Here is a 12,152-nt window from a genome sequence, read left to right on the forward strand (position 1 = left end):
GCCGACACTAGCAGAAGGAACGGGCGCATAAGAGCTGCGCTTTAAAAATAACTTTCAAATTCGTGACATCACACTGCATTCAGGCGCGGGAGTTACGGTGGGAATTTCAAATATAGCAACATTTGTTTTCATTTCTTCTTCTAATAAACGACTCTTTACAGCGAGAATATTGAAGATAGCGTTCTGATTATATACTTTACCACCTTAAACTAATGAAGTGTTTCTATCTCAAGACCTTTTAAACTTGACCTGGCTGAAAGCGAAAAGCAACGACGTGCTCGCATGGATTTCCACGGCATGAGCGACCACACCATAAAAAGGAAAGGCAGAGAAAAAAGAAGGACTGCAGAAAGCAGAGTTTTATATTTGAGACAAAGCGATTAGTGCGCAACAGGCTCCTCGCATCGATCATTCTACCCCATTCCTGCGCGCTGTGGTCGAGGCGTCCCAAAGCTGCGCTGGGAGCACTTACGCTCGGTCTCCCCCAATTACATGCAGTGCAGTGGAAGAGGCGCGTCCCGTTTGACGAGGTAGCCGCGACCAAGAACTCGATCTGTCTGCCAACGAAACCCCTTGTCAGCCGCTATTTCTTCCACTGACTGCTCCGGCTGAGATGAAGGGATCACGTATACGGATTAGCAGAACAGGATGCTAATCTCCGCATTCGTTGTCAGACACTCACTGGTGGCGTGCCGGTATCTCCCGCTCCACTGCTCGGAACTTCGACATACGGCGGACAGGCGTTGCGAAAGGTTCGAGGGAAAGCGAATTTACGGTGCTGCAATCGTCCGAGCCGGCGCAGAAATTCTAGTCTCGCCCTACAGCTCCTAGATGGCGCCACCGATGCGGCTGCAATTGTGTCAACGCGGCGGCGCCCCTGAGAACAGCAACATGCGATCTCCTGCGCCTAGCGTTTAATATTCGATGCGCGAATGAAACATCAAAGAGATCGAACAGTAGCTCAGTATAACATTATGGATGAATCTAGTGTATTGACCTTTTCCTGCTGAGGCTGGGCAGGTGCAGCCACAGCGTCCATGCGTACATCTATCTAGCTGCGATGCTTCTTATAGTAGCATGTGACGCCACATCCATTGAGCCTGCGATCCAGAAATGACTGGGTTCGCTGCGCTTTACAGGCAGTGGATCAATATAGTTGTCGCTTTCAGTGTACGTACACAATATGGTTCCCACAATTTCCTTACTCCTTATTTCGGTAGTGTGCGATTTAATACGAAGAAATGTCCCATGATTCGAGTAAATTACTCGAATCTTGGGACATTTCTTCGCCGGCTTGTTTCGGGGTCTTTACTATTTTTGATAAGATGCATGATTCAGCTGTGATAGGCACTGAAGAAGCGATCGCATCTCTCGTGTTTGCGCGATACAAAGGGATCACAGGAGTATTTTCATCGATCTACACTGGACGAACAAGGAAAGGCACAGCCTGGAGCCTACATTTTGATTAAGGAGCTCTTAAAGCGGTCGGAGCTAAGGAGTATTGGCCTGTTCAAGAGAAGTACATTTTTCGAATATTTAGCTATTGGTGTGGGGCTCGCCAGGTTTTCCAAGCTTGCGCACTATTTTGGGTGTACAAAATGTTTCCCTGATATTAAGGCATTTTTGTTCAGCTATGGCTATATTCTAGCGGTCCACTGAACAACTTTATTGTTTTTGTAGCCGGGTCCGCGGAACGACTCTCTCCAGTAAGAGTGAGGGGTTTCGCTCATGAACCTCTTCGATTGATGCAACAGGCAGCCCGATCGAAAAGCTTATTTATCGCAATGCAACTGTTCTTCCCTTATATGATGATTTCGAACGAAGGACAAAAAGCGCACACCGTGCCTCCAGATATCAATCAATCAATCAATCAATCAATCAATCAATCAATCAATCAATCAATCAATCAATCAATCAATCAATCAATCAATCAATCAATCAATCAATCAATCAGTCAATCAATCAATCAATCAATAAGTCAATTTAGTTAGATTGCAAGCTCTCTCGTTATAAATTAATCAATTGATCAATCAATCGGTATTCACTTTTCTTATTCTTAACCTATGTGTAAGCTTTAAGCAGGCAGGACCTCAAAACAGCTTTAAGGGTTGTCGTACGTGCACTCTTCTTAACATATAAAACTGTTAGGAAGTACACGCAAATAACAAAATGCATATATTGTATATTTTTTGGGGGCGTATAATACATTACTACAACGGGTGTGAATAAGACAGATACCGCGAGCAACAGAAAAATGTGGAGAGTTTAAATTTTGCTTGGGGGAACCCTCTTCTCAACAGGTGACCAAGCGGAAAGAAGGAGAATTCTTCCCTTAGGAAACAAAGAGCGAGAAAACGGATTGCTCCTCTCCCCGCGGAAAGCGTAGGAAGAGAGAGAGAGAGGAGAAGAAATTGAGAAAGTCACGCTAGCGCGCTGCGAACTTTTTCGCCTTCTCTCTCAGCAAAACTCCTAGGGAAGGAGAGAAGTGGAGAGGAGGAAACCGGTGCGGAGAGACGCGCGCACGCGGGAGCTCCCAGTTTTCTCCGGGAAGCGGGACGGCGCAGGAGTCAGCTCTGCCCCGTCTCCCGACGCCAGTAGGGAAGCGTTGTCGCTCGTGCTCGCATCAGCTGAAGGCTTCGGTGCGGAAGTTTGCGTCGGCACTTAGCGGTCGCTGGCCCCAGCTGACCCCATCTTTCGATGGCAATCGTGGCTAACGGTTCTCAGTGAGCGTGCGTGTTATAATTGACTTCCATGCAGGTCGACCTCGGTATAGTACGAAACTTCGGGTTCGTTCACCAGCGCCTCTTATCCGTGCGTCCCAATTCTTTCTTTTGCGATTCCCATGATGCCAACGCCCGCTGGTACTGGTCCAGTCATTTCTCCACGCACGTTCACGGCTAGAGTGTACGTCGGCTCATCTTGTGCGCGTTCCACGACACCTTAGTGAACTAGTTCCGAATCAAATTAGATTTCTGGACAGTGTGTGTGTGCCTAGTTTCTTCTTTTTGCCGGCGCGGGTCTACATTCTCGACCAGTGCTAGCCGTACTGCATCGCAGATTATTCTCCTTTCCTGTCCGCCTTGCGTCGGCCTTTGTGGCACACAATTTCTTGCGTATCCCAGAACTGCAGATCCCGCCATCGCTGCACACACGGACTCACTACGAACGGAGTTCGACTTTCCTCAGCATAATTTCTTACGCTCATTGTGTCTGCGTGTAAGTGTCGTGGCCACTAAGATAACTGGTACCAGTCCGACGGAAACCTAAAAAAAATACATTTCGTCGCTTCCTCTCCGCCCGTCTCCCACTCGTCTGGCTGTGAGTGTGCGAGTAATATGACTCCATTTTCTCATGGCAAGTGATAAACTGCATCCTGCTTGAGTACCGTGAATACCTCTCAGATAGGTAATATCATGGCCACCTCGTGAAGAGCTTTTGGTCCTTACGCTGCATTGCTGCGACTGCGTGTGCTTCATGACTAAACTTTGGCTTGAGAACTCTGGCTTGAGAACTTTGGTTTGGTTTGAGAACTTTGGTTTGAGAACTTTGGCTTGAGACTCCACACGCGTGAGTCCTGTGGCTACTTCAACGACTGGTAACATCCCGATCATCTCGTAAATCATCCTCCATCCCGAAAGCTGCGCGTTGAGCTTCCACCTGCCATGTGTGTTTCACGACTCTAAACTGACGTGATTGTGTGCGACAAAGTAAAGCGAATGAGCTACATGACCCTCTCGCCTACCCGGTACACCGTCACCTCTTGAAACGTTCCCCAGCCTTGGGCGTGTTGTTCCGTCTAGAATTGCGGTGTTAGTGCTATCGAATGCAATGACTCCCGTTCCCACTGGCATCGGCGACAGCTGTGCGGGCGGCGTGTGGAACGCGTCTTCCCGCGTAGCGGCCGTGGTCGACGATGCCGCCGGGTCATCCTCCATGTCTTCGTCGCCATCGGCATTCCCCAGGGCCCCATTCAATGCGACCGCCGGCAACGCAGACCACCAGGACCCGCTTCTGGTCTACCCGGGCGTCCCTTACCCAGACCTCACGCAGCTACCGGGAGTGTGCAGCGCTTTCGTCCTCCTTTATCTAATAGTGATGGTGCTATCGCTGGTCGGCAACGCGATGGTGTGCTACACGGTGCTCTCGGACCGCAAGATGCACACGGCCGTCAACTACTACATGGTGAACCTCGCGGCCTGTGACTTGGCTGTCGGCGCCTTCGTGCTCCCGGTCAAGCTGATGGAACTGGCCGGTCCGGCCTCGTGGTCGCTGATGACTGACTGGCTGTGCACGGCCCTGCTCTACTCGCAAACTGTCGTAGTGTTCGCCTCCGTGTTGACGCTCGTCGCCACCTGCCTGGAGAGGTGAGTGACCGGCGGAGCTGCAACTCCTTGAAATTCTCCTTTTTTTTATTTCTGGATACTCCTGACGGAAAAAATTACAGTACCGGACTGTGAATGAATCTGAGATTAGTCGCAGTTTTTGCGGCAACCAAGAAGAGAATGGAAATGTAGCGGCCACAGCTTGAAGCCTGAATGGAGTGAACAGTGTTTCAAACTCGTCGAAGATGTAATAATAGATTCATATGGTCCCTCACTTATTCAACTCCGCAGGCAGACGTTCGATACGCGCGCGCCAAGTGCCCCGATTCGTCTCTGGTGCATCCGCCGTAAGCATGCATTGTCTCAAGTGTGGCAGAACATCGATAACATGTTTTTTTAACATTCTTACCGATATTTTCACAGGCCCACATATGCAGCATTCGAAGCTGTCGAAAGCAGACGAACCACCCTACAATTTGAAGAACGACAAAACCCAGAATTCGAAGATGCGTAGAGAAGAGGAGAGAAGTTGCGCAACCGCACACGCTGGGACTAGCGACAGAGTTTAGTGAAGCACATGGGGTCGGAAAGAAACAAAATCGCACATGCGTCATACATAAACAAGCAGACATAGAAGCATCGGTGCATCGGTGTACAGTGGGTTTTCAAGCTGCGGACCAACAGGCCGAGCACCAGACTATACAAGTCTACAATTTAATGGAATAAAAGCCAACCGACTGCTCCAATACTGCAACAACATAATCCACTCCATGTAACTAACATAAGCGGAAGCACTGCGAGCAGCATGCAATTGCACCAGATAGGATCGGAATAGTATTGATTTTCCCACTCCACACAATACTGCTCAGAGTTGGGTCAAAATATCGACATCAAGTTTCTTACAAAAATTACTACAGTGAATTTTGGCTCTATTTTCTACAGGAACTGCAATTACGACAATCCATCTCGCATGGGAAGGAGGGTTCATTCATGGATTTTCTCAAACTTCGCCCTGCTGGCTTCTAGTGGCTGTGTGAATTTGAAAAACGTAAAGAATTCGAGTCCTAAGGGCAACAGAGTGACTCGATTACGTGCGTGCGCAGGAAACTATTGCCTTGCTTAGTTTAGAAAATTATGCATAGAAATTTAGCGAGATAAAGTAACATCAAAAGAACATTTGAAGTCGAAAGCAGGAACAGCAGTAAAATCTATGTTCTAACCATGATTGCCATCATAGCTGAATAATCCCCGCGCCAGAGTTCCTCTTAGTAATTTTTCTAGAAAACGCCATGGGCGCATGAGTGGCTACCGTTTTTTTTTCTTACAAAGAAAATGACAGTGGCTGTTGCTCACCCCTGTGTTCTACGTTATCCAAGATGTGTTGGCACGAGAAATGTTTTTTTATTCTTATTTGCACCTTATTCTCTATTCTGATAGCGGACTCGATAGCGGTTTCCGATTCGATCAACCATTAAGAGAATGCGTCTAAATAGGGACAGCCAGCCCTACCGAAAGGAAAGCAAGCGACGCCTGCAGCGTGTTTGCAATTAAATATTGACCGGGGTCTGTTCCAGTTCTTTTCAGTTAAACCAACAAACGCTGAAGGAAATAAAACTTCGCGTGGACTACTCAATTTCCCATGTATTCTGTCCGACAATTTCGATCTGAGCCAGTCAGTGAAAAACAAAGATTGGAAAGACTGGCTGAGAAATCGACTATTCAATATTTAGGTCTATCTGAGCGTATTCTTATCGAGAGAGATCCGACAAAGCTGTTGCGCGTGAGATACACTAGTCGTCAAAGAAAGATTGTCTCAGTTAGTGAAAGCAGATAGTTAAGGTGGATGAACATGGTATGTAAAAATCGGATAGAGTTGTGACGCCAGGAAGCATATCTTTGCATCAAATTATTGCAGCGAGAGAACAGCGAAAACTTATAAACGTTATATATGGACACAATGTACCCATGGGAAATCACAAAAGCGTAAGTGAGCTGATGGATATAACAGATGTTACCTGACATGCGCATAAATTGTCTAGCAGTATATACCGTTTTAAATTAAAATAGATTAAAAGAAAATTTGACAGCGGTGGGAGCCACACCCGCTACCTCCGCATTACGCGTTTATTGCAATATGAATAGTGCTACGGCGACGGTTATAAGTCCAGCCACGGACTTGAATATTTATGCTTTGGTGCGAGAGCATCAAATCTGGCCCGCTGATCGAGAAAGCCGGCGTCTGTAGCAGTGGAAAGGCACCTGTATTCTCATTGGCTGTGACGCCACTTCACGTGCGCACCTCGACTGAGTGCACGTGATGTCTCTCCTCCCAAGCCAGGTGTTGCGTGAGGGGAAAGAGGGAATCGCCACGTTACCTCTGGAAAGCTGCGTTATCCACGTGCTCCGTGTCCCTGCAAGTACTCGTGTGCGTTCCAGCTGGGTTTGCCTCTGTAATAGTTGAACGAAGGAATAAGTTAATGCTGAGGTTTCACGTGCGAAAAACACGGTTCGATTGTGAGGCGCGTCTCTGCAATAGCTATAAAGAAGCTATTCATTAAAGGAACATAATATGTTCGAAGGGAAAAACATTGGGGTAGGAAGTTATTGTCTGGTAAATAAACTTGAATTTGAATTTGAATTTGAATAACTACGACCCCACGCTCAGAGGCCGAGTGTCTCAGCCACTGGGCTAAACTAGCGCCTTCTAAAGAGCAGGCCTCTGCACTCTGCTGTATCACATCATGCTACTTGGACCACCGTTCCCATTGCGAAGCCCAGCGTGACGTAAGTGGTGACGTCAGAATCACCGCGGCTTACTCAGGAGCGTCCCCATTACATTCTGTGGCAGTCGGGCAAGGTAGCGTGACGTCACGGATCGAAGTGCATCTGCATTGTGCTCTCTAGGAGGCGTTGGCCAAGCTTTTCAACACGTTCGCTTGTCTGGGATAAATTAAAAACCAGAAGAACCGCGCAGAGGCACTCAATAGGACATTAGAGAGTTATAGCTCAGGGGGTTTAAGGGCCTGCAGGCGAGCAAAGTCAACGATTTCAAGTGGACGACCTCAATCGAGAACCTGAAGCGAGCGTACTGTGTTTTCACAGTAACTCTTATCTTGTTAAACAGGCGGCGCAGTGAAGCGCTCAGGTCAAGAGCCTTATTTACTCTGTTCCAACGAGCGAGAGACCGCTAAGCTGAAACTGTACCTATCGTGCGGCACTCCGCTGCTGTCTCTGCTCGCCAGCTGGCCCGTAAGCCCACCGGACTCTGTGTTATGCTCACGCGTTCGCAACCCACTGAACTCTGTGTTAAGCTGACGCGTTCGCAACGCATAAGAAGTGCTTAGGCGTCCTCGGATTTTTACTAGGTTTAGCCACGGGAGACTTTACCGCGGCCACTCAGAGCCATGGTTGGAGGATGTTATCATCCTTTCTTTGCGTGATGACTTCCTGTAAATCATGAACTCAGGAGAGCGGGCATGTGGCTAACAAACCCTCCTATGATTCCTAATGGCACCAATGCTTCCAGATTCACTAACCTCTGTGTCTGCTACATTTGAACTTCAACCACGCCTAATGTCCCCGATGCTTTCTTTGCCTTTACTGCATGTCGGCGTTATATATATATATATATATATATATATATATATATATATATATATATATATATATATATATATACACTCGTAATTTTATCAACTATTGTGTACGCTGAATATATTGAACATCATTTTGTGTAATCTGACAATTGCTTTATGTATAAATAATAGCGCGTTTCCGTGGGTCTACGTTAGTGAGTGTATATATATATATATATATATATATATATATATATATATATATATATATATATATATATATATATATATATATATATATATATATATATAAAGTTAAGAAGCAGTTACGTCAGATAGCTTAATCATTGGTTTAGTTAGTAAAGTGGGTTATACATTAGTTAGCTTACATATAAAAATTAACTCGTCATCACGGCGCTGATGAAGTGGATAGCCAGTGACGCTGTCGCAATGCCACCACTACAACGTCTAAGTGGAGTATGCAATGCTTTGTTGATGGTTAGGTTGCTTGTTTTGAGGTTGTTATATATTAAAACATGTGCCGTTGCGTGTGTCGTATGGGTAAATTCTGTGAATGTATTTGCTCTTCACTTCACATTGCTGAGTGATTGTAGCCTGTGCCTTACGGGCGCGTGGGCCATTGCATTTTTTCTTCCTTACGGGGTTATGAGCCACTGCTGATGATGATAGATGATTGTTTTGAGCGTGTTCTTTATCGAAACGTACTCTGTTCCGTACGTTTCACGCGTGATTCCAGTGAATGTATTCACTGTTCGCTTGATTTTACTGAGTTCTCGTAACCTCTGCATTGCGAGGGCGATAAAATATTTTTTTCTTGCTTAGTGGGGTGTGAGCCTCAGCTGATGGTGATAACTTTTTGCGACAGGTAGACACGAGAAATTCCGACCGCCGAGAGGCTAACAGCTTCACCATAAGAACCCTTGCGGCTGCTGGGAACAGAACCCACAACCTCAACATTACGCGTGCGTTGCACTACCAGTTGTGCTAAGGCGACGGCTGTGCCCCCGTCACTTTCTAGGGCAAAGTATGTGTGCAAAATATGAAACCCTGCGAGCGTTAGGCGGTACCATTCCCGGCAATGAAATAAACCGGGCTGTGACTCAAGTATCGACAAGTAAACATTTGTTTTTAGGAAGCGCACCATTTCTCCAATTATAACCTTATATCAGCGAAAATATCTCTACACTACCTTGCTTGAAGCTACACACACACACACACACACACACACACACACACACACACACACATATATATATATATATATATATATATATATATATATATATATATATATAGTGTGTGTGTGTGTGTGTTCACGCTCAAATAGCCTGTTCGCTTTTTGCTGTTAGGGTATTTTTTCTTTTTCTGTTCTCACTCAATTATTTGGTTTTAGGACCAGGGTTTCTGATGTATACGGGCAAGAAACCAATGCAATCTTTCAGGCTTCGTAGGGCCTGTACCCCATTATGCGTGCCTTGAAATTTTGTGATGTCTTAGGTGAATTTATGTGTAATAACACAAAATTTCCCAGATGTATAATAAGGTGTAGCCATCATCACTTTTATTTCACTAAATTTCTTTTCAAAAATTTTTATTTCTTAAACTAAAGTCGCATTGCAGCCGTAAGACAAGCAGGATCGCAACACAGATATAGGCTAAAAAAGAGCAAACATAAAAACCATACATTCTTGTTTCACGGCCACTCGATCAAAACGAATTGTTTGTGTTTACAGGCCGTGGCAAGTTATGAAAATCTATATATTCCGCCTTGCAAGCCGTTAAAAAGCAATATGTGTATCTGAGTAATGTGAAGCACGCAAAATGGGACTAAGTAAGTCCGAACCGACGGGACATATGCTACTGAAAACTGTGAATGTTCGTAGGGACATTTCTGGGTTGTAAGTGTCTTGCGCTCGTCCGGCCTGCTCCAGCGAAATTCTCCAATAAGCGTACACAGTTGGCAGTGGTGCTTGTCCCGTCCGTATAGCGCTACCTTGTTCCGCTTATCGCGCTTCCCCGTGCTCAAATTTGCATCCACCACGTGATCCAATATTCTACTCTTCTGAAGTTCGATATATCTAATTCCTTACAGCCACATTTTCTATGTTTTAGGTATTGCTCTACTTTTTTTTTGCATGTGACAGAGACATCCTGCTAGGTCGTCCTTGCGCCAGTCTCATAAATCTAAAAAAAAACATTCCTCATTTTACTGTGTTTGAAATGATGCAGATTTATTTCAAGACAGCGGCGCTGTTGTCTCGCTAGGGATTTGTTTTTTTATCCCGCGTAATTAGATAAGGAGAAGAAACCTCTGCTTTCGTCTGCCTTGAGTTAATGCTGACGATACGAGGCACCTATAGCCAGGGCCCAACTGGTATGTCGAATATTCAAATACATGTAAAAAGTAGAAACGCTTTACTGAGATAACCACGCGGCTAATTTTATTGCAATTCGTGGAATTTGAGAGAGTAAGCCAAATTACAGCAAATGTCGGAAGCGTAATTTTTTGAAGGCCTGCGTTTCCCAAAATAAGTTTTGAGAAATTGGTAATTAAATAAATAGAAGAACGAAGTTTGCTAATTTGTAGTTCTGTACCAACAGCAGATATCGCAGTTCTCTCAACTGCACCCGTTAGAGCATCGTAAGCGCACAAATGTCACATGTAAACTTATATCTCACGTGAAATGTTCGCATTGTTTACAAGGGGCTCGCAAAAGTTCTACTCACATATTAGTTTATTTGCGAGCCATGTAGTATACATAATTTTTTTCTTCTTTATATGCTGTAATAGATGTAATTTACATAATGTTGATATCCGTTTTCATTTCCTAGTTACAAAGTTGTTAACGTGATAGTTTAGTTCTGAAAATTTGCGATGGTGAACAATTTATAGTAAAGAATTCACGATCTATATCTAGAATTTCCCACAAACAGTTACTCGATTTTATTTTTTTTCTTTTAAGTGCAATAAGCCTTATCAAATTTGGTGCAGTCGCTGCCTATAAACGTGATTTCTTTTTTGCCATGCTTGTATTTAGGTACGATACCCCGAGGTAAAGCGTCATCCTAAATTAACGCGCATAATTAGCGCATCCATTAGCGATGTGAGTTGCCTGTTAGTTTCTTTCGGACTACGGTTTTAAACATTCGGCTTGCTTTGCCTGCCTATTCTTGGTCTTACTTTTGAGCTTCATTGACTCGGCTGTTACCATCTGAGCAATCAAGCAGGCCTAAAACGGTTTAACCCTACTTAGTCTATTTTCAGTAGGAACTAGACACCTTGCTCAATCAAGTTGAACTTCACATTTCGAAGTCAAACGTCATAATAAGGAACAGGCTTACGTGCTAAACATGGTTCGATATACCTATTAATACACCTCTACTAGACTAGAAGAAATTTTAACGAACTTTTATGATGCGTTCGTTATATACGGACTTCTTTCGAGTGGAGAAGAAAGGAAGCAAAAGAGGTTCCTTGACTGCAAACAAAAGTACAGCTGAGCTGGCAGCAATTTTTTCCTGCGATTGGACAATTTCTTAACGAAACCAATAATAGAGCTTCCGAGGCGTGGGCGTGCGTCGACCTATGCAATTGAAAACGAAAGTATGCAACAAAAATTAAATAACTTCTTTAAAGCTTCTGTTCTCTACATGCAAGCGGCTTTATGCGCGCAGTCAGCCGACGCCCGAGTTTTGCGTATGTCTAGGCCATTATGATTCATGAAGCAGTAATTTTACGAGAGAGCGTAGGTCATTAAGTTTAGGGAGACTACTGGGATTGGAATGTATTCGCATTCTTCATGTGGAAGTATTATTTGCTAGTTTTTCTTTATGCAAAATAATTCGGCTTTGGTTGTGTCGAGTCAAGCGAAATACCTTCATCGGTTGACACGGAGTGCTTTAGCGTTCACCTGCAATGCCGTTACTTCGGCACTTGTCGAGAACGTGAGTGCCATATGCAGCTGGCGATGCACTTTGAATCCTGTTTGTCGCGCGATACGCATAGAATTGTTTTAGCAAAGAAAAGGCCTTAACTCCGGTCACGTGTTTAAGACAGTGAGATTATGTAAGCCTTCGTTCGAGTAAATTACATACACCCTGTATGCGACTTGTAAGAACGACGCGAAAGTGCTAGGCTTCGGCCTAGTGAGAAGATTGCCGGTGTTCTCGCAGATTTGAAAGTTGTAGCTCGGGAGCTGATTTCTTTAAGCCGGTTGCCGCCAATTTCTTTTCC

The 12,152-nt window shown here is 44.9% G+C and overlaps 1 protein-coding gene across 1 annotated transcript in view; it reads left to right on the plus strand.

Moving 5' to 3' along the window:
• The first annotated feature begins 3,828 nt into the window (after positions 1–3,828).
• Positions 3,829–12,152, plus strand: part of LOC142564489 (galanin receptor type 1-like) — an 83,873-nt gene continuing 75,549 nt past the window's right edge. The window contains exon 1 of the mRNA XM_075675506.1: positions 3,829–4,364. Coding sequence (XP_075531621.1) covers positions 3,829–4,364 — 536 coding nt within the window. The remainder of the gene's footprint in view (positions 4,365–12,152) is intronic.

Source organism: Dermacentor variabilis, chromosome 11 (genome assembly GCF_050947875.1).
Source record: "Dermacentor variabilis isolate Ectoservices chromosome 11, ASM5094787v1, whole genome shotgun sequence".
In the NCBI taxonomy this organism is placed as follows: domain Eukaryota; kingdom Metazoa; phylum Arthropoda; class Arachnida; order Ixodida; family Ixodidae; genus Dermacentor; species Dermacentor variabilis.